Source organism: Argentina silus (genome assembly GCF_951799395.1).
Source record: "Argentina silus genome assembly, chromosome: 20".
NCBI classification, from domain to species: Eukaryota; Metazoa; Chordata; class Actinopteri; order Argentiniformes; family Argentinidae; genus Argentina; species Argentina silus.
Genome location: NC_139674.1, coordinates 16,467,843 through 16,491,151, shown reverse-complemented (window position 1 = coordinate 16,491,151; position 23,309 = coordinate 16,467,843). Strand labels below are relative to the sequence as shown.

The window sequence follows — 23,309 nt, the reverse complement described above, 5'->3', positions numbered from 1 at the left end:
GGTGAAACCGTCAACTCTGACCTCCGTGTCTCCTCCTCTCTGCAGACACCCATTCAAACCCTCCGAGCTCCGCGGGATGAGACGGAACCCTTCGCTGTTCAGCTGCTGATCACCACGTCGCTCCGTTCGAGGAGAGTATTGAGGAAAGAGAATCTAATCTGATCTGAAGTGAGAGACACAGTGAGATCCGTGATCGTGACCAGTGGTTGGTAGTTTAGCAGGTTAGTCCACTAGACTGCAAACATGGCGAGCGCCTCGTACCATATCTCTAATCTCCTGGAAAAAATGACATCAAGTGACAAGGATTTCAGGTAAATATCCTCCCTACAATGATCATAAAAGACTGATGATGCTTTACATTCACATGCATTTAGCAATAGATGGATCCTCTTAAACTTTCTATAAAAAAACCCGCTGTCTTCCCCATGAAAACATTGCACAAGTTAGCTAGGTAGCTAGCCAGCCGTTAGCAAGGCCAGACCTGGCTGTCAGGTCGGTGTGTTGGCTCGGTAGTGAACGGTAACCGGTCACGGCAGAGACGGACCGGTCTCACCGACCAGCACTTCACACATTTCTCATTGATATCGATCGACAACAGCTAGTTAGCTTCCATAGCAACGACGTTTCACAGACAGTGTCGTGTCGCTAGCAGCTAGCTAGCTTGTTAGCAAGCTCGTAGCCGCAATGTGAGTTGTCTTCGCTGTAACTCCTGTACTCGGCTAGCAGGCTAACAGGCTAGCAGGCTGCTAATGGGACCAGGTAGCTCGCAGGCTAACAGGCTAGCAGGCTGCTAATGGGATCAGGTAGCTCGCAGGCTAACAGGCTGCTAATGGGACCAGGTAGCTCGCAGGCTAACAGGCTGCTAATGGGACCAGGTAGCTCGCAGGCTAACAGGCTAGCAGGCTGCTAATGGGATCAGGTAGCTCGCAGGCTAACAGGCTGCTAATGGGACCAGGTAGCTCGCAGGCTAACAGGCTGCTAATGGGACCAGGTAGCTCGCAGGCTAACAGGCTAACAGGCTAGCTGTGAGGTGAGGGTGATCACCGGTCAGAGACGCTGACAGGACGTCCGTCTGAAACCTGTCGACACACATGTTGTAAACAGGTTTTAGGTAGGTAGGTAGTTAGGTAGGTAGGTAGTTAGGTAGGTAGTTAGGTAGGTAGTTAGGTAGGTAGTTAGGTAGGTAGTTAGGTAGGTAGGTAGTTAGGTAGGTAGGTAGGTAGTTAGGTAGGTAGTTAGGTAGGTAGGTAGTTAGGTAGGTAGGTAGGTAGGTAGGTAGGTAGGTAGGTAGGTAGTGAACTTGTCTGTTGGGCCTGCACAGCTGGTAGGTGGTGGCCGACAGACCCTAGACCCTGACCCCTAGATCCTGTCCCCTAGACCCTAACCCCTAGACCCTGTCCCCTAGACCCTAACCCCTAGACCCTGTCCCCTAGACCCTAACCCCTAGATCCTGTCCCCTAGACCCTAACCCCTAGATCCTGTCCCCTAGACCCTAACCCCTAGATCCTGTCCCCTAGACCCTAACCCTGTCCCCTAGACCCTAATCCCTAGACTTTGACCCCTAGGCCCTAACCCTGTCCCCTAGACCCTGTCCCAGAGACTCTGTCCCCTAGACCCTAACCCGGTCCTCTAGACCCTGTCCCCTAGACCCTAACTATGACCCAGAGACCTTAACCCTGTTCCCTAGACCCTGTCCCCTAGACTCTAACCCTGACCCCTAGACCCTAACCCTGTCCTGTAGACCCTTACCCTGACCCCTAGACCCTAACCCTGACCCCTAGACCTTAACCCTGTCCTCTAGACCCTAACCCTGACCCCTAGACCCTAAACCTTAACCCTGATCCCTAGACCCTAACCCTGTCCCCTAGACCCGAACCCTGACCCCTGTCCCCTAGACCATAACCATAACCCTGACCCTTAGACCCTAACCCTGTCCCCTTGACCCTAACCCTGACCCCTAGACCCTAACCATGTCCCCTAGACCCTAAACCTTAACCCTGTCCCCTAGACCCTAACCCTGTCCCCTAGCCCCTAAACCTTAACCCTGTCCCCTAGACCCTAACCCTGACCCCTAGCCCCTAAACCTTAACCCTGTCCCCTAGACCCTAACCCTGTCCCCTAGACCCTAACCCTGTCCCTAGACCCTAACCCTGTCCCCTAGTTCCTAACCCTGTCCCTTAGACCCAAACCCTGACCCCTAGCCCCTGTCCCCTAGACCCTGACCCCTAGACCCTAACCCTGTCCCCTGACCCCTGTCCCCTCGATCCTAATCCTGTCCCCTAGTCCCTACCCTAACCCCTAGACCCAGATTCGAACCCAGTCTTAGTCTTCTACTCAAACCCAGCCCTGTCTCCTCTCCCGTGTCTTCTGTGCCAGACTCTAACCGAGTCCTAGACTCAGACTGACCCTGTCCCGTCTCCTGTCCCCTAGTCCCAGACAAACCCTAACTCTGTCCTCTCTCTCCATGTTCATGGCCACCAACAACCTGATCTCCCCTCCTCTAACCCTGTCCTAGCCCAAAATAAACCCAGTTTTAGCCCCAGACTAACCCTGTCCTATGTTCATGGCCATGAACAACCTGATGTCCTCTCCTCTAACTCTGTCTTAGCCCCAGACTAACTCAGTCTTAGCCCCGGACTAACCCCAGACTAACCCAGCCCTATGTTCTATAACCCAGCCCTATGTTCTATGTTCTAGGTTTATGGCCACGAACGACCTGATGTCGGAGCTGCAGAAGGACTCCATCAAGCTGGACGACGACAGCGAGAGGAAGGTGGTGAAGATGATCCTCAAGCTGCTGGAGGACAAGAACGGAGAGGTCCAGAACCTGGCCGTCAAATGGTGAGTCACAACACAACCACAACCAGAACAGAACTAGACCAGAACCAGGTCTAATGGAGAGCTAGAACCAGACTAGAACCAGGTCTAATGGAGAGCCAGAACCAGACCAGAATGGTTAGGGCTAGGCAGGGTTAGGACTAGGGTTAGCACTAGGCAGGGTTAGGACTAGGGTTAGCGCTAGGCAGGATTAGGACTAAGGTTAGGGCTAGACAGGGTTTGGACCAGGGATGGTTAGGACAAGGGAGGGCTAGGACCACCAGGGTTAGGGCTAGGACCAGGCAGGGCTAGGACCACCAGGCAGGGTTAGGACTAGGGTTAGGGCTAGCACCACCAGCAGGGTTAGGGCTAGGCAGGGTTATGGCTAGGACCACCAGCAGGGTTAGGGCTAGGCAGGGTTAGGGCTAGGACCACCAGCAGGGTTAGGGCTAGGCAGGGTTAGGGCTAGGACCACCAGCAGGGTTAGGGCTAGGCAGGGTTAGGGCTAGGACCACCAGCAGGGTTAGGGCTAGGCAGGGTTAGGGCTAGGACCACCAGCAGGGTTAGGGCTAGGCAGGGTTAGGGCTAGGACCACCAGCAGGGTTAGGGCTAGGCAGGGTTAGGGCTAGGACCACCAGCAGGGTTAGGGCTAGGCAGGGTTAGGGCTAGGACCACCAGCTGGGTTAGGGCTAGGCAGCGTTAGGGCTAGAAAGTGTGTTTTTAGCCAACAACAGTCTTCATTCTTTTCCTGGACAAGTAGGAAGGAAGTGTGTCAGCAACAATCCTGCTGTTGATCTGACAGACTGTGTGTGTGTGTGTGTGTGTGTGTGTGTGTGTGTGTGTGTGTGTGTGTGTGTGTGTGTGTGTGTGTGTGTGTGTGTGTGTGTGTGTGTGTGTGTGTGTGTGTGTGTGTGTGTGTGTGTGTGTGCGCAGCCTGGGTCCGTTGGTCAGTAAGGTGAAGGAGTACCAGGTGGAGACGATCGTTGACACTCTGTGCACCAACATGCTGTCAGACAAGGAGCAGCTGAGAGACATCTCCTCCATCGGCCTGAAGACCGTCATAGGAGAGCTGCCCCCCGCCTCCACCGGTCAGTCCTCCTCCTCTCCTCCTCCCTTCATCCCTCTCTCCTCTCCTCCCTGCCCCCCGCCTCCACTGGTGAGTCTCCTCTTCTCCTCTCCTCTTCTCATCCCTCCATCCCTCTCCAAGGAGGAAGAGGAGGGAGGGGGAAGGAGGGAGAGGGAGGAGGAGGGGGAGGAGGGAGGGAAGGAGAGAGATGAGGAGAGGGGGAAGGAGGGAGAGGAGAGAGGGAAGGAGGGAGGGAAGGAGGGAGAGGAGGGAGGGAAGGAGGGAGAGGAGAGAGGGAAGGAGGGAGAGGAGAGAGGGAGAGGAGGGGAGGGGAGGAGGTAGAGGAGAGGAGGAATCACGAAAATATTTGAGAGATTCTGTGTCTGTATAACAGTCACCAGGGCTGACAACCAATTGTGTGTGTGTGTGTGTGTGTGTGTGTGTGTGTGTGTGTGTGTGTGTGTGTGTGTGTGTGTGTGTGTGTGTGTGTGTGTGTGTGTGTGTGTGTAGGCTCTGCCCTGGCTGCCAGTGTGTGTAAGAAGATAACGGGCCGCCTGACCAGCGCCATCGCCAAGCAGGAGGACGTCTCTGTCCAGCTGGAGGCTCTGGACATCATGGCTGACATGCTCTGCAGGTAGGATGGGACTAAGGTTAGGGGTAGGTATAGGGTTAGGACTTGGACTAGGGTTAGGACTAGGGGTAGGACTAGGACTAGGGGTAGGACTAGGGTCAGGACGAGGGTTAGGACTAGGGTCAGGACTAGGGTTAGGACTAGGGGTAGGACTAGGGTCAGGACTAGGGGTAGGACTAGGGTCAGGACTAGGACTAGGGTCAGGACTAGGGGTAGGACTAGGGTCAGGACTAGGGGTAGGACTAGGGTCAGGACTAGGACTAGGGTCAGGACTAGGACTAGGGTCAGGACTAGGGTCAGGACTAGGACTAGGGTCAGGACTAGGACTAGGGTCAGGACTAGGGGTAGGACTAGGGTCAGGACTAGGACTAGGGTCAGGACTAACCCTGCCCCCCCCCAGACAGGGGGGTCTGCTGGTGAACTTCCACCCGTCCATCCTGTCGTGCCTGCTGCCCCAGCTGACCAGCCCACGCCTGGCGGTGAGGAAACGTGCCATCATGGCTCTGGGTCACCTGGTGATGAGCTGCGGCTCGCTGGTGTTTGTGGACCTGATTGAACACCTCCTGACGGAGCTCGCCCGCAACGACGCCATGTCCACCACACGCACCTACATCCAGAGCATCGCCGCCGTCAGCCGCCAGGCGGGCCACAGGATCGGTACGACTAACCCTAACCCTACATCCTAGTCCCTACCTCCTACCTCCTAGACCCTAACCCTACATCCTAGTCCCTACCTCCTAGACCCTAACCCTACATCCTAGTCCCTACCTCCTAGACCCTAACCCTACATCCTAGTCCCTACCTCCTAGACCCTAACCCTAACCCTACATCCTAGTCCCTACCTCCTAGACCCTAACCCTACATCCTAGTCCCTACCTCCTAGACCCTAACCCTACATCCTAGTCCCTACCTCCTAGACCCTAACCCTACGTCCTAGTCCCTACCTCCTAGACCCTAACCCTACATCCTAGTCCCTACCTCCTAGACCCTAACCCTACATCCTAGTCCCTACCTCCTAGACCCTAACCCTAACCCAACATCCTAGTCCCTACCTCCTAGACCCTAACCCTAACCCTACATCCTAGTCCCTACCTCCTACCTCCTAGACACTAGTCCCTACCTCCTTGTCCCTACACCCTGTGTGTGTGTGTGTGTGTGTGTGTGTGTGTGTGTGTGTGTGTGTGTGTGTGTGTGTGTGTGTGTGTGTGTGTGTGTGTTGCTGGTCAGTAGGAAATTAAGTGAAGAGTCATTTAGTGTGTGTGTGTGTGTGTGTGCGTGTGCGTGTGCGTGTGTAGGTGAGTATCTGGAGAAGATCATCCCCCTGGTGGTGAAGTTCTGTAACGTAGATGATGATGAGCTGAGGGAGTACTGCATCCAGGCCTTCGAGTCCTTCGTCCGCAGGTACGTCACATGACCTCCTCGCCCATCACACAGCAAAGGACTCTGGGAACTGTAGTCTGAGTTTCCACCTTTGGGATGTTCCGCTTTTTAAACAGCTTTTCCCCTGACCTTTGACTAGCCTGTAGCTGATTGGCTCCCTCCCTCCCCTCCCCTCCTCCCTCCTCCTTTCCTCCCCTCCTCCCTCCCTCCTCCCTCCTCCTTCCCTCTCTCCCTCCCTCCTCCCCTCCTCCCTCCCTCCCCTCCTCCCCTCCCTCCCTCCCTCCCCTCCTCAGAGTGCCTGTCTGTCTGTCCTCCAGTGTGTCTGTCTGTCTGTCCTCCATTGTCTTCTATAAAAACACACAGGCCTTGAGAGTTACAAACTTTGTCGAGCTGGAATCAACGACCTCCTCTCTTCTCCTCTCTTCTCCTCTCTCCTCCTCTCTCCTCCTCTCTTCTCCTCTCCTCTCCTTTCTTCTCTTCCTCTCCTCTCCTCCTCTCCTCTCTTCCCCTCCTCTCTTCTCCTCCTCTCTCCTCCTCTCCTCTCCTCAGGTGTCCCAAGGAGGTGTACCCCCACGTTTCCACGGTGATCAGTATCTGTCTGAAGTACCTGACCTACGACCCCAACTACAACTACGACGACGACGACGCAGACGCAGACGCCATGGACGCCGATGCCGCCGACGATGACTACCAAGGTACCTCCCCCCCCCCCCCCAGGTAGTGATGATGAGTACAGTGATGTTTCTAACCCCCCCCCCAACCCCCCCCCCCCCAGGTAGTGATGATGAGTACAGTGATGTTTCTAACCCCCCCCCCCCCAGGTAGTGATGATGAGTACAGTGATGTTTCTAACCCCCCCCCCCAGGTAGTGATGATGAGTACAGTGATGTTTCTAAACCCCCCCCCCCCCCCCCCCCAGGTAGTGATGATGAGTACAGTGATGATGATGATATGAGCTGGAAGGTTCGCCGCGCGGCTGCTAAGTGCCTGGACGCCGTGGTGTCGACGCGTCACGAGATGCTGCCGGAGTTCTACCGCAGCGTGTCCCCGGCGCTGGTCGCACGCTTCAAGGAGCGCGAGGAGAACGTGAAGGCCGACGTGTTCCACGCCCACCTGTCCCTCCTCAAACAGACACGCCCCGCCCACAGCTGGCTCAACGACCCCGATGCCATGGAGCAGGGAGACACGCCCCTCACCATGCTGCAGAGCCAGGTCTCACACACACACACACACACACACACAGAGACCCCCTCACCATGCTGCAGAGCCAGGTCTCTCACACACACACACACACACACACACACACACACACAGAGACCCCCTCACCATGCTGCAGAGCCAGGTCTCACACACACACACACACACACACACAGAGACCCCCTCACCATGCTGCAGAGCCAGGTCTCTCACACACACACACACACACACACACACACACAGAGACCCCCTCACCATGCTGCAGAGCCAGGTCTCTCACACACACACACACACACACACACACACAGAGACCCCCTCACCATGCTGCAGAGCCAGGTCTCACACACACACACACACACACACACACACACAGAGACCCCCTCACCATGCTGCAGAGCCAGGTCTCTCACACACACACACACACACACACAGAGACCCCCTCACCATGCTGCAGAGCCAGGTCTCTCACACACACACACACACACACACACAGAGACCCCCTCACCATGCTGCAGAGTCAGGTCTCTCACACACCCACACACACACACACACACACACACAGAGACCCCCTCACCATGCTGCAGAGCCAGGTCTCACACACACACACACACACACACACACACACACACACAGAGACCCCCTCACCATGCTCACACACACACACACAGAGTGATAGACAGATAGACAGACAGTACCTTGACCAGTATGTCAGAGAGTGTGTGTGTGTGTGTGCAGGTTCCTATGATCGTCAAGGCGCTGCACAAGCAGATGAAGGAGAAGAGTGTGAAGACCCGACAGTGCTGCTTCAACATGCTGACAGAGCTGGTCAACGTCCTGCCTGGAGCCCTGACCCTGCACATCCCCGTCCTGGTCCCAGGTCACACACACACACACACACACACACACCCTGCACATCCCCGTCCTGGTCCCAGGTCACACACACACACACACACACACACACCCTGCACATCCCCGTCCTGGTCCCAGGTCACACACACACACACACACCCTGCACATCCCCGTCCTGGTCCCAGGTCACACACACACACACACACACACACACACCCTGCACATCCCCGTCCTGGTCCCAGGTCACACACACACACACACACACACACGCACCCTGCACATCCCCGTCCTGGTCCCAGGTCACACACACACACACACACACACACACCCTGCACATCCCCGTCCTGGTCCCAGGTCACACACACACACACCCTGCACATCCCCGTCCTGGTCCCAGGTCACACACACACACACACACACCCTGCACATCCCCGTCCTGGTCCCAGGTCACACACACACACACATACACACACCCTGCACATCCCCGTCCTGGTCCCAGGTCACACACACACACACACACACACCCTGCACATCCCCATCCTGGTCCCAGGTCACACACACACACACACACACACACCCTGCACATCCCCGTCCTGGTCCCAGGTCACACACACACACACCCTGCACATCCCTGTCCTGGTCCCAGGTCTCTCTCTCACACACACACACACACACACACACACACACACACACACACACCCTGCACATCCCTATCCTGGTCCCAGGTCTCTCTCACACACACACACACACACACACACACACACACCCTGCACATCCCTATCCTGGTCCCAGGTCACACACACACACACACACACACACCCTGCACATCCCTGTCCTGGTCCCAGGTCACACACACACACACACACACACCCTGCACATCCCTGTCCTGGTCCCAGGTCACACACACACACACACACACCCTGCACATCCCCGTCCTGGTACCAGGTCACACACACACACACACACACCCTGCACATCGCCGTCCTGGTCCCAGGTCACACACACACACACACACACACCCTGCACATCCCTGTCCTGGTCCCAGGTACACACACACACACACACCCTGCACAGGGCTAACGTGATCTCGTCTTAGGCGTGGGCTAACGTGATCTCGTCTTAGGCGTGGGCTAACGTGATCTCATCTTAGGCGTGGGCTAACGTGATCTCGTCTCCCTGCAGGAATCATCTTCTCCCTGAACGACAAGTCTAGTTCGTCCAACCTGAAGATCGACGCCCTGTCCTGCCTGTATGTCATCCTCTGCTCCCACCAGCCACAGGTCTTCCACCCCCACGTGGCCGCGTTGGTCCCGCCCCTGGTGGCCTGCGTGGGAGACCCCTTCTACAAGATCACCTCCGAGGCTCTCCTGGTCACCCAGCAGCTGGTCAAGGTCATCCGGCCTCTGGACCAATCAGACTCCTCCTTCGACTCCTCCCCCTACGTGGCCGACCTCTTCGCCTGCACCATCCGGCGCCTGAAGGCGGCCGACATCGACCAGGAAGTGAAGGAGCGGGCCATCTCCTGTATGGGCCAGATCATCTGTAACCTGGGTGACAGCCTGGGGGCGGAGCTCCCCGGCGTCCTGCTGATCTTCCTGGAGCGTCTGAAGAACGAGATCACTCGTCTGACCACCGTCAAGGCGCTCACACTCATCGCCGCCTCGCCGCTCAACATCGACCTGCGGCCCGTCCTGGCGGAGGCGGTGCCTATCCTCGCCTCCTTCCTGCGCAAGAACCAGCGGGCGCTCAAACTGGGAACACTGGCGGCTCTCGACATACTGGTCAAGGTACTGTCTGTCTATCTGTCTATCTGTCAGTCAGTCAGTCAGTCAGTCTGTCTGTCTGTGTCTCTGTCTGTCTGTCTGTTTGTCAGTCTGTGTCTCTGTCTATCTGTCAGTCTGTGTCTCTGCCTGCCTGTCTGTCTATCTGTCAGTCTGTGTCTCTGTCTGTCTGTCTGTGTCTCTGTCTGTGTCTCTGCCTGCCTGCCTGTCTGTCTATCTGTCAGTCTGTGTCTCTGTCTGTCTGTCTGTCTGTCTGTGTCTCTGTCTATCTGTCAGTCTGTGTCTCTGTCTGTCTGTCTGTCTGTGTCTCTGTCTGTCTGTCTGTCTGTGTCTCTGCCTGCCTGTCTGTCTGTCTGTGTCTCTGCCTGCCTGTCTATCTGTCTGTGTCTCTGTCTGTCTGTCTGTGTCTCTGTCTGTGTCTCTGCCTGCCTGTCTGTCTGCCTGTCTGTGTCTCTGTCTGCCTGTCGGTGTCTCTGTCTGTCTGTCTGTCTGTGTCTCTGCCTGCCTGCCTGTCTGCCTGCCTGTCTGTCTGTCTGACAATTAATTTAATTTAAGTACTGAAATAATTCTCCTGTAGAATCGTGGACCAAAAGAAACTAAAGACAAAAATAATCTAATTGAGAATAATAAGTTTGATCTCCCCTCCTCCCTCCTCCCCTCTCCCCTCTCCCCTCGCTCCCTCCCCCTCCTCCCCTCTCCCCTCGCTCCCTCCTCCTCCTCCCTCCTCCCCCCCCCTCCTCCCTCCTCCTCCCTCCCCCTCCTCCCTCCTCCTCCTCCCCCCCCTCCTCCCTCCTCCTCCTCCCCCCCCTCCTCCCTCCTCCTCCCCCCTCCTCCAGAACTACAGTGACAGTGTGACTCCAGAGATGATCGAGGCGGTTCTGGTGGAGCTGCCAGCGCTGGTCAGTGAGAGTGACATGCACGTGTCCCAGATGGCCATCAGCTTCCTGACCACGCTGGCGCGGGTACACCCCGCCTCCCTGGCACGGGTCAGCGGCTCCATCCTATCAGAGCTCATCTCTCTGGTCCGCTCGCCCCTCCTGCAGGGCGGTGCCCTCAGCGCCATGCTGGACTTCTTCCAGGCCTTGGTTGCCACGGGGACGGCCAGCCTGGGCTACATGGACCTGCTGCGCATGCTGACCGGGCCCGTCTACGCCCAGACCTCCTCGCTGGCCCACAAGCAGTCCTACTACTCCATCGCCAAGTGTGTTGCAGCGCTGACCCGAGCCTGTCCCAAGGAGGGCCCGGCCGTGGTGGCCCAGTTCATTCAGGACGTCAAGAACTCCCGATCCAGTGACTCGATCCGCCTGCTGGCACTGCTGTCTCTGGGGGAGGTGGGTCACCATGTGGACCTGAGCGGCCAGCCGGACCTGCCGGCCGTGGTTCTGGAGGCCTTCTCCTCCCCCAGCGAGGAGGTCAAGTCAGCTGCCTCCTACGCCCTGGGCGCCATCGCCGTGGGCAACCTGCCCCAGTACCTGCCCTTCGTGCTGGCGGAGATCTCGGGCCAGCCGCGGCGCCAGTACCTCCTGCTCCACTCGCTGAAGGAGGTGATCGGGTCGGCGGCGGTGGCGGGGCTGCGGCCCTACGTGGAGGCGGTGTGGGCGCTGCTGCTGACCCACTGTGAGTGTGTGGAGGAGGGCACCAGGAACGTGGTGGCAGAGTGTCTGGGACGACTCACACTCATAGACCCTCAGACCCTGCTGCCCCGCCTCAAGAGCTACCTGCTGTCAGGTACACACACTCACACACTCACACACACTCACACACACACATCCTGCTGCCCCGCCTCAATAGTGAGAGTGTGTGAATTAGAAATAAAGTGTGTGTGTGTGTGTGTGTGTGTGTGTGTGTGTGTGTGTGTGTGTGTGTGTGTGTGTGTGTGTTCCAGGGTCATCTTATGCCAGGAGCTCTGTGGTGACAGCGGTGAAGTTCACCATCTCTGACCACCCTCAGACCATCGACCCCCTGCTCAAGAACTGCATAGGTACGTATCCTGCATAGGCATTACATAACCCTGCATACACACTACATAACCCTGCATACACACTACATAACCCTGCATACACACTACATAACACTACATAACCCTGCATACACACTACATAACCCTGCATACACACTACATAACCCTGCATACACACTACATAACACTACATAACCCTGCATACACACTACATAACCCTGCATAGGCACTACATAACCCTGCATACACACTACATAACACTACATAACCCTGCATACACACTACATAACCCTGCAAAAACAGTACATAACGCTACATATACCCTGCATACACACTACATAACACTACATATATCCTGCATACACACTACATAACGCTACATATACCCTGCATAGACACTACATACAGTGCATTCAGAAAGTATTCAGACCCCTTCACTTTTTCCACATTTTGTTGTTACAGCCTTATTCTCAAATGGATTCAATTATTTTTTTCCCTCATCAATCTACACACAATACCCCATAATGACAAAGCCAAAACAGGTCTTTAGAAATGTTTGCTAATTTATTCAAAAGAAAAAACTGATCACATTTACATAAGTATAAAAATACCCTTTGCTATGACACTCAAAATTGAGCTCAGGTGCATCCTGTTTCCATTGATCATCCTTGAGATGTTTCTACGACTTGATTGAAGTCCACCTGTGGTAAATTCAATTGATTGGACATGATTTGGAATGGCACACACCTGTCTATATAAGGTCCCACAGTTGACAGTGCATGTCAGAGCAAAAACCAGGCCATGAGGTCAAAGGAATTGTCCGTAGACCTCCGAGACAGGATTGTGTTGAGGCACAGATCTGGGGAAGGGGACAAAAAAATGTCTGCAGTATTGAAGGTCCCCAAGAACACAGTAGCCTCCATCATTCTTAAATGGAAGAAGTTTGGAACCACCAAGACTCTTCCTAGAGCTCGCCGCCTGACCAAACTGAGCAATAGGGGGAGAAGGGCCATCGTCAGGGAGGTGACCAAGAACCCAGTGGTCACTCTGACAGAGCTCCAGAGTTCCTCTGTAGAGATGGGAGAACCTTCCAGAAGGACAACCATCTCTGCAGCACTCCACCAATCAGGCCTTTATGGTAGAGTGGCCAGAAGCCACTCCTCAGTAAAAAGCACTTCAGCCCACTTGGAGTTTGCCAAAAGGAACCTAAAGGACTCTCAGACCATGAGAAAAAAGATTCTCTGGTGTGATGAAACCAAGATTGAACTCTTTGGCCTGAATGCCAAGCGTCACGTCTGGAGGAAACCAGGCACCGCTCATCACCTGGCCAATACCATCCCTACGGTGAAGCATTGTGGTGGCAGCATCATGCTGTGGGGATGTTTTTCAGCGGCAGGGACTGGGAGACTAGTCAGGATCGAGGGAAAGATGAACGGAGCAAAGTACTGAGAGATCCTTGATGAAAACCTGCTCCAGAGCACTCAGGACCTCAGACTGGGGTGAAGGTTCACCTTCCAACAGGACAACGACCCTGAGCACACAGCCAAGACAACTCAGGAGTGGCTTCGCGACTTGAGTGGCCCAGCCAGAGCCCGGACTTGAACCCGATCAAACATCTCTGGAGAGACCTGAAAATAGCTGTGCACTGACGCTCCCCATCCAACCTGTCAGAGCTTGAGAAGAATGGGAGAAACTCCCCAAATACAGGTGTGCCAAGCTTGTAGCGTCTGAATACTTATGTAAATGTGATATTTTTAATAAATTAGCAAACATTTCTAAAAACCTGTTTTGGCTTTGTCATTATGGGGGTATTGTGTGTAGATTGATGAGGAAAGAAAATAATTTAATTCATTTCAAATTGAGTCTATAACATAACATAAATGTGGAAAAGGTGAAGGGGTCTAAATACTTTCCAAATGCACTGTATACACTACATAACACTACATATACAGGTATTTACACTCAGGTGACTTCCTGTTGTTGTTGTTGTTGTTGATCAGGTGACTTCCTGAAGACGTTGGAGGACCCAGACCTGAACGTGCGGCGGGTTGCCCTGGTAACGTTTAACTCTGCAGCCCATAATAAGCCGTCTCTGATCCGGGAGCTTCTGGACACAGTGCTGCCTCACCTCTACAACGAGACCAAAGTCAGGAAGGAGCTCATCAGAGAGGTGAAACATCTCCCTCTCCTGTCCTCCAATCTCATCTCCTGACTCAGGTGCAGGTCAGGTGCAGGACAGCAGTCTTTAAACACCAACAGACTGACAGAAACAGCCAGAGAATGTCAAAATAGCGCTCAAAAACCAACTTAAATGTTCTTTAGAGTTTGTATTTTCGGCCAGAACCAACGGGCTTGGGCCAGGCCTGACGGGTCTGATCAGGTTCTGGCTGAAAATACGAACTCTAATTCTGCTGTATCCTCTCTCTCCCTCCCTCCCTCCCCCCGCCCCCTCCAGGTGGAGATGGGGCCGTTTAAGCACACGGTGGACGATGGTCTGGACATCAGGAAGGCAGCGTTTGAGTGCATGTACACACTGCTGGACAGCTGTCTGGACCGCCTGGACATCTTTGAGTTCCTCAACCACGTCGAGGACGGCCTGAAGGACCACTACGACATCAAGGTACATACACACACACACACCTGGGAACAACACACACACACACACCTGAGACACACACACATACACACACCTGAGAACAACACACACATCTGAGAACAACACACACACACACACACCTGGGAACAACACACACACACACACACACCTGAGACCCACACACACACACACACACCTGAGAACAACACACACACACACCTGAGACACACACCTTGTACCAACACACACACAGTGTTAATTAAGTGTTCATTTTGACAGCCATTTTAGATTTAGTCTTAGTCTTGAGTGGAAAAGTGCATATGAGTTGTAGTCTAACCCTATCCTCCATAGTTGTAGTCTAACCCTATCCTCCATAGTTGTAGTCTAACCCTATCCTCCATAGTCAGATGTTACCGACGACTCCCAGGTTCAAATCCACCCATGGACACATTTTTAGGCAAAACCAGGTAAACTTAGTTAGTAGCCAGGTAGCTATCCCACCATGCACCTGGTCGGGGGAAGTCTGGTTTAAATCACTTTGTCTCGTCTTTCATCTGTCAACAAAAATATCCAGATTATAGATTTATATTATATTTATTGTATTATATTATAGATTGTTTTTATTTTCTATCTATTTCATCGGGTCATTGAGACACACACACACACACACACACACACACACACCTACACCTGGGACCAACACACACACTACAGACACGCTGTTGTTGATGGTGGTGTTGGTGATGATGGTGGTGATGATGATGGTGGTGATGATGATGGTGGTGATGATGTTGTTATCAGATGCTGACCTTCCTGATGCTGGCCAGACTGTCGTGTCTGTGTCCCAGCGCTGTGCTGCAGAGACTGGACAGACTGGTGGAGCCGCTCAGAGCCACCTGCACCACTAAGGTGAACCCTGACCCCTACTCCCTAACCCTGACCCCTACTCTCTAACCCTGACCCCTACTCTCTAACCCTGACCTTGACCCCTACTCCCTGACCCCTAACCCTCACCCCTACTCCCCGACTCCCTAACCCTGACCCCCTACTCCCTGACCCCTAACCCTGACCCCGACTCCCTGACCCCTAATCCCTAAGCTGCACCACCAAGCTGAGACCCTGATCCCTAACCTTGACCCTGACCTCTGACCCTAACCCTGCACCACCAAGGTGAGACCCTGACCCCTAACCTTGACCCTGACCTCTGGCCCCTACCCTCTCCCCCCCAGGTGAAGGCCAACTCTGTCAAGCAGGAGTTTGAGAAGCAGGATGAGCTGAAGCGTTCGGCCATGCGGGCGGTGGTTGCCCTGCTGACCATCCCCGAGGCTGAGAAGAGTCCCCTGATGGCTGAGTTCCAGACCCAGATCAGCTCCAACCCCGAGCTGGCGGCCATCTTTGACTCCATCCAGCGGGACTCCTCCTCCGCCAACATGGAGTCCATGGACACCAGCTAGGCCACGCCCCCTTCTTCCCATGATGCCGCAGCAGCGAAACCCCGCCTCCGAGGGGGGGGACCCTCCTATGTCCCATGATGCATTGCACTGATTCAACAGTTAGAGGAGAGAAAAAAAAAGGAAAAAAAAGACTTAAAACCTGAAAATGTTAAAACATAGATCTAGAAATTTTCAACAAAAAAAAGAACAAAAAAAAAAGAAAAAGAAATCCATTCTGAAGCTTGGACGCTTATCACCACATTTCCTCTCTTTTTTTCTATAGACAACAAATGGGTTTGGTTGTTGTTGTTGTTGTTATTGTTGTTTGTTGGTTGGTAGGTTTTGTAACTGTACAGGTACAGAGACACTGAAATAAAACTGACCAATGGAAACACATCTGACCTTAGCTCCACCAGTGGGAGATGAGGGGAGGGAGGGGAGGGAGGGAGGGGAGGGATAGCAGCATTCTTATGGTTTAATGGTTTCAGAACCACCTTACTTTTTCTGTCACCATGCAGATGTAGTGAGTTACCATGGTTACCACACAGATGTAGTGAGTTACCATGGTTACCACACAGATGTAGTGATGGTGTTTTTGTACGACGTGAACATCCTCTGTTGGATTTTCTTTTCAACTTGTTGGTTAAGGAGCTAGAAGCTGTGTGTGTGTGTGTGTGTGTGTGTGTGTGTGTGTGTGTGTGTGTGTGTGTGTGTGTGTGTGTGAGAGAGAGAGAGAGAGAGACAGATCAGGGGGTGCACTGTTGAAAGACTGGATATGTTTGTTTCCTTATTTCATTCCCGCTTCTGCATTGACTCACGACTACCTGACGTTGTTACCTAGTCATCACCACGACTACCTGACGTTGTTACCTAGTCATCACCACGACTACCTGACGTTGTTACCTAGTCATCACCACGACTACCTGACGTTGGTCAGAGGCCGGGTGAGGTTAGTGTGTTAGGCTGAGATGTGAGAAGGCTGAAGAGCCCTGTGTCCTCCATCTTGGATCCTCTGTCCTCCATCTTGGGTCCTTCCTCTCCCTGACAACATTCTAATGTCTCATGGATTCTTGAACCATTCCTCTGTTGTTCATTCCTCCCCTCCGTTGTCTGTCAGTGCAGACAGACAGAGACACAGACAGACAGGCAGGCAGGCACAGACAGACAGGCAGGCAGACACGTGACTCTGTAAAGGTTTCTATGTGGACGTGTAGAAGCTGATGAAGTGGTTGAGGTGTGTGATGGTATGGACATATTCACCAATAAAAGGTCTGTTTCTGCTCTGATGTGCTCCTTCATGCTTCTAACATTCCCTGAGTGAGAGTGGGAGAACGGGACAGCCCATATAAACACTAAACAGTGCAGTGGGGGACGACCTTTCCTTGACCTCGTTTGAAAAGGCCACTTAGTTCAAGGTAAGGATGGGAGGAAAGGTCTCAAGGAAAGAAGAATGAATCTGATTATCCTTGTTCACCCTGATGTCACAGGAAACAACATTTCTAGGGATTTATTCATTCACCAAACCTAACAGCAACACAGTGATGCTACAGGGGACATGATTGGTTTAATAAATGTGTCAGAGAACATCACCAAAGTATTTTGACCTGTCGAAATCCTTCATTTTCAGAGCAATGCATTGTGGGGCGTGATTTCCCTAAGCTTTTCCGTAAAGGTTCCATCCATGCAGCCTTGGTAACAGGTGGCAGGAAAGGACGCTTGAAGATAAGATGGCTGCCACTCAGAAGCTTCCAGGTCAACAAGCGAGGAAGGAAGGTTCCTTCAGGTCAGAAGTGTTGGAACGTGGCCCTGCCCACAGCTGAAGGTTCCTTCAGGTCAGAAGTGTTGGAACGTGGCCCTGCCCACAGCGGAAGGTTCCTTCAGGTCAGAAGTGTTGGAACGTGGCCCTGCTCACAGCTGAAGGTTCCTTCAGGTCAGAAGTGTTGGAACGTGGCCCTGCTCACAGCTGAAGGTTCCTTCAGGTCAGAAGTGTTGGAACGTGGCCCTGCTCACAGCTGAAGGTTCCTTCAGGTCAGAAGTGTTGGAACGTGGCCCTGCACTATCTGGTGTCAATGGCTATTGATCTTAATATGTCTCTCGAAACGGTGATCGCTTTCCTCTCTCTCTGGCTGATGCCTGTTTCCTCGTTGTGTGTACTGATGTTGTGTGTACTAGTGTTGTGATGTGTGTACTAGTGTTGTGATGTTGTGTACTAGTGTTGTGATGTTGTGTACTAGTGTTGTGATGTTGTGTACTAGTGTTGTGATGTGTGTACTAGTGTTGTGATTTTGTGGTTTGTACTTAGTGGCCCATGGGTGTGTATTGTGTTGTGTTGATGGTTTGTTTACTGTGTTTTAATATTTCTTGTTTGTTTTCAAACAACTGCAAAATCATTAAGTGATTTCCACATCAAATCATTTCTGGGTAAATATTAGGTTAGTACTTTAACTGTTTACAATTAAAATGCTCAAAAAGATGCCAGAAGTAGCTTTTGACAATGCCTCAAAACTGAAGACTACAAGATTAACTGGGCGTGACGCTCATATTTTGATTGACAGCTCATCTTGTGATTGACAGCTCATCTTGTGATTGACAGCTGGTCTGAGCCTCTCGTTCCGAGGTTCTGTGTGTTTCCTCAGGGATGTTTCCTCTGGGATGTTTCCTCTGGGATGTTTCCTCTGGGATGTTTCCTCAGGGATGTTTCCTCTGGGATGTTTCCTCTGGGATGTTTCCTCAGGGATGTTTCCTCAGGGATGTTTCCTCTGGGATGTTTCCTCAGGGATGTTTCCTCAGGGATGTTTCCTCTGGGATGTTTCCTCTGGGATGTTTCTGTTTCAGGTGACTTACTCTGAAGCTAGCTGTAACTTTGTTAGCAACTCTACACATGAGCTGTTGAATCACAGCCGTGGACCACGGAGGCAGAAACCTCTCTTCATGTTTGGGTGATGTAAATGCTAATGCTACTGCTAATGCTAATGCTACGTTTATCTGGTGAAGCCAAAATCCAAACCAAAATACTGGAAATGACGAGTTTCACTTTAGTGGGTTTTTAAAAGACACATTCTAACAAGCTAACAGGCTAGCTGGCTAACAGGCTAGCTGGCTAACAGGCTAGCTGCCACTGAGTCACCGTCAGCCCGCTCGTGTTTGGGTTTTAATGGTTCTGCAGCTGTTGGACGGTGACGGACGTTAGTAACGACGCCACGAACAGACACACCGAACTCCGTATCCATAGAAACCCGGTACGGTTACCGGAGCCAGAGTTTCTATGGATACGGGGTACGGAAGTGCGTACCGACTGTTAACTATTCAGATAATATTTAATATTCTGACACCAAAGTCATGAAAAGGTTGAGTGGAGCAGGAGCAGAGAGGAGCAGAGAGGAGCAGAGAGGAGCTGAGAGGAGCTGAGAGGAGCTGAGAGGAGCAGAGAGGAGCTGAGAGGAGCAGAGAGGAGCAGAGAGGAGCTGAGAGGAGCTGAGAGGAGCAGAGAGGAGCTGAGAGGAGCAGAGAGGAGCTGAGAGGAGCTGGCTGTAGTGTGGTGTCCTGACCACAGGAGGGCAGTGTCCACTCATTCATGTTCATGACTCTCCTTATTCCACTTCATCACCTTTATCACTACCTTCAGCAGCTAACCTAGCTCTAGCCTTAGCCCAGCCCTAACCATAACCCTGGGGCCACACACACACACACACACACACACACACACACACACACACACACACACACTCAACAGGGAAGAGAACTGATATTTATTTATTGTGCCCATATGTATTGATTGTAAACCCTTTAGTCCAGATGACAGTCAGGTTCTCAGAATAGGAGCCAGGACACACACACACACACACACACAGACCCACAGGCTAAATATACGGCTGTGCTATCCTGGGAGGCCTGCGTGGCCGGGGGGGTGGGGCGTAACCGGGGGGGTGGGGTACAATGTGGGCCGAGGTCGTCCCTGACACTGCCTTGCATGGCCATACAGCACACACACACACACACACACACACACACACACACACACACACACACACATTCCCCTCCCCTCCCCCCAGGCTGCTTTTAGCCCTGTCATTGCAGGAGTAGAGCGATGTCACAATGCTGAGCTGATTAGATAACTACAAACACACACACACACACACACACACACACACACACACAGGGGAGGGGGGGGCGTGATGTAAGACCACAAATCTCTCTGTCCGCAGGTGAAGCTGGATGACAGATGTCTTGGCTGGATTAGCCTGTTAAACACCTATCAAATCACACACACACACACACACACACACACACACACACACACACACACTCACTCACTCACACTCAGCAACCTGAGGCCCAGAGCCCCATATCATCCCTCCCCTATATAGACCCCCCTGGCTGGCTATATAGAACCCCCCAGCTGGCTATATAGACCCCCGGCTGGCTATATAGACCCCCCAGCTGGCTATTTACAACGCTTGGGGGGGGGGGGGGGGGCCTGTATTCGTGTGTGTGTGTGTGTGTGTGTGTGTGTGTGTGTGTGAGATGAAAGAGAGAGATGATGATGACCGCTGGGAGAGAGCGACCACAGGATGAAGGATTATTCCGAGATGAAAACTCTGAATCAGGACGAGAGGAGGAGGAAGTGGGTCCATCAGCAGGAATGAGGAGTGTTGTAGAACCAGAGAGACGAGTCTCAGGTCATCAGCTCCACATACCCGTCTTAAAGTGTCAGCTAACCATGGACCAAGCTGACAGACAGACAGACAGACAGACAGACAGACAGACAGACAGACAGACAGACAGGCAGGCAGGCAGGCAGGCAGGCAGGCAGGCAGGCAGACAGGCAGGCAGGCAGGCAGGCAGACAGGTAACCTTGCAGGTAGTCAGTATTTGGACAGGACAGTGACACACCTGGCCTGGCTGGACACGGCTAAAGATAGCAGCTGAGATCCAGAGAGCCTTTATACGGGCACAGCTGCTGCTGGGGGGGGGGGCAGGTAAACACATATTTGATTTGAAAATACAAGTGCCTCATCGACTGGAGCTGCCAACTGCCACTTTCACATGGGGGAGGAGGGGGGAGAGAGGTAGGCGGAGGGGGAGGACGGGGGAGAGAGGCAGGACAGGACATTTGTTCTGGTGAAGCAATGCAGGGAATGTGAACCCTGTGGGGGGAGAGAGGGGGGAGAGAGGGGGAGGAGAATGTGAACCCTGTGGCTTGTGTTACAGGTGAGACCCCCGGCTGTGGTCCAGCCAGCTAGCCTCTATGTCCTTGTGGGCCAGCTAGCTGTTAGCCAGCCTGTATGACCCCTGACTAGTTCACTATTAGGTGTGTGTGAGTGTGTTTGTGTGTATGTATGTGTGTGCGTGTGTGTGTGTGAGTATGAGTGTGTTTGTGTGTGTGTGAGTATGTGTGAGTGTGTTTGTGTGTGTGTGTGTCCAGGACATCCAGAGAAAAACAGATAGTTCTCATCTGACCGTGTTGTCGTGGCGATAGGAATGGGAGCCATGTAGAACAGCTGGAGTACAGCCTGTTCCTCCTGGAAACCCTCTATCCACAGAGGTGAGTGTGTGTGTGTGTGTGTGTGTATGTGTGTAGGTGTTGTACATCAGGTGATATTGGTGACCGTTATGACATCACAAGTGACATCACAGGTGGCCGTTGTGACATCACAGGTGGCCGTTGTGACATCACAGGTGACCGTTGTGACATCACAGGTGACCGTTGTGACATCACAGGTTATGCTACATTTGGAATGTTCAGCGACATGAAGGAAACAGGATATGGTTACCATGGTAAAGATTAAAACCTTTTATTAATAATGTTCTCTGGCCACAACAATAAAATGTAACAATTGTTCACTAGAAAAGTTGAATCCCTCGCCTGTACTGAACACACATGATAGAGAGCACCGAACACACACACACACACACACACATACTACATACATACACACACACACACACACACACACATACTACATACATACATACATTCACACACACACACACACACACACCCCCGGGGTTCATCCCACTAGGGCCACAGCAGAAATAAAACATTATATATATGTACATGAAACCCATAGCAACAGTCACTTCTGTGCAATGCATGTGACTATGGTACTCACACTCAAACACGCACACACGCACACACTCAGACACACACACTCACACACACTCACACGTGTCAACTTTGTTGTATTAGGTTGTGTTGTTTTGTGTGTGTCATAGGAACTTCCTGTATAACATGGTTGCGTTCCTGGCCACTAGGTTGTTATGACAACAGCCCAGTTATGCTACATGATTCAGACTTACTGTTCCAGACACTCTGGACTGGGGCTAGGGCCTAAAATAGGTCCCCTAGGGCTAGGGCCTAGCCTATGTTCCCTAGGACTAGGATACTAACCTAGGTCCCCTAGGGCTAGGAGCCCTAACCTAGGTCCCCTAGGGCTAGGAGCCCTAACCTACGTCCCCTAGGGCTAGGAGGCTAACCTAGGTCCCCTAGGGCTAGGAGCCCTAACCTACGTCCCCTAGGGCTAGGAGGCTAACCTAGGTCCCCTAGGGCTAGGAGGCTAACCTAGGTCCCCTCAGGGGAGGGGGGGGTCCTCAGATCTCCCTGTAGTGCTAGGACCCCGGGGCGGTTGCCAGGGTTACGGGGGTGAATGGCATTGACAACCAAAGGCACATTGTAGCTCCTCCCCCTTTACAGATCAAACTCCTCCCCGCTTTACAGATCAAACTCCTCCCCCTTCATAGATCAAACTCCTCCCCCTTCATAGATCAAACTCCTCCCCCTTCATAGATCAAACTCCACCCCCTTCATAGATCAAACTCCACCCCCTTTATATATCAAAGCCGTCCGTCCTCCGTGAGCAGCTGTAAGTTACTTCACGGTTACCACGGTTACCACGCACACGCGTTCAGCCTTCACTCAGTTTCCGTTACGTCAACATCAGCTCAGCCTTCATAAAGAACAGCTCAGAGTGTGTGTGTGTGTGTGTGTGTGGGTGGGTGGGTGTGTGTATGTGTGGGTGTGGGTGGGTGTGTGAGTGTGTGTGTGTGTGTGTGGGGGGGGGGGGGTTGTGTGTGGTGTGTGGGTGGGTGTGTGTGGTGTGTGGGTGGGTGTGTGTGTGTGTGTGTGTGTGTTTTGGCCACTTTTTGGCTGTGCAAGGGAACAAGCTTTTAAGAAGGTGAACAACCCTAGCCCAGTGAGCTGAAGCCCAGACTGAGAATCCTCTGAAATTCAAGTATATGTATTCATCATCTCTGTGTACTAGTCTTAGTCTCCCAGTGTTGGACAAGTCTTAGTCCAGTCTAAGTCCTCCTCTTTAGAGAAGGTATAGCACCATATCAGCTGATCACAGCCTGAGTAACATACTGACATCTACAGGACCTGATGTCACACTGGACATGATGATGTCACACTGGTTCTTAGAACTATATCTAGATATGTATCTGTCTCACCTCCTCCCTCCCTCCCTCCCCCCCTCCCTCCCTCCCTCCCCCCCCTGTTCTGGAACAGGTCAAACCTGCACTCCTCTCTTCCTCCTTCTGTTCTTTCTAAGGAATGTGGAGAGCATCGTAGGCACGTAGCATCGTCTGGTGTGTAAACAT

At 52.8% G+C, this 23,309-nt stretch overlaps 1 protein-coding gene across 1 annotated transcript; it reads left to right on the top strand.

Moving 5' to 3' along the window:
- The first annotated feature begins 54 nt into the window (after positions 1-54).
- cand1 (cullin-associated and neddylation-dissociated 1) lies at positions 55-16,104 on the top strand. Its single transcript, XM_083691974.1, has 16 exons — positions 55-311; positions 2,698-2,841; positions 3,751-3,905; positions 4,394-4,517; positions 4,915-5,171; positions 5,810-5,915; positions 6,444-6,589; positions 6,814-7,106; positions 7,827-7,968; positions 9,123-9,727; positions 10,558-11,449; positions 11,607-11,702; positions 13,682-13,851; positions 14,137-14,301; positions 15,079-15,186; positions 15,507-16,104. The coding sequence occupies exons 1-16, from the start codon at positions 244-246 to the stop codon at positions 15,729-15,731; spliced, it is 3,696 nt and encodes a 1,231-aa protein (XP_083548100.1). The 5' UTR covers positions 55-243; the 3' UTR covers positions 15,732-16,104.
- The last annotated feature ends 7,205 nt before the right edge of the window (positions 16,105-23,309 follow it).

What these genes read in the sequence shown, in the direction of transcription:
- cand1 (XM_083691974.1), top strand. Translation starts at nt 244, where the DNA reads ATGGCGAGCGCCTCGTACCATATCTCTAATCTCCTGGAAAAAATGACA. An exon ending in CCTGCTCAAGAACTGCATAG is followed by an intron (nt 11,703 to 13,681) that starts GTACGTATCCTG and finishes GTTGTTGATCAG; the next exon opens with GTGACTTCCTGAAGACGTTG. An exon ending in GAGCCACCTGCACCACTAAG is followed by an intron (nt 15,187 to 15,506) that starts GTGAACCCTGAC and finishes TCTCCCCCCCAG; the next exon opens with GTGAAGGCCAACTCTGTCAA.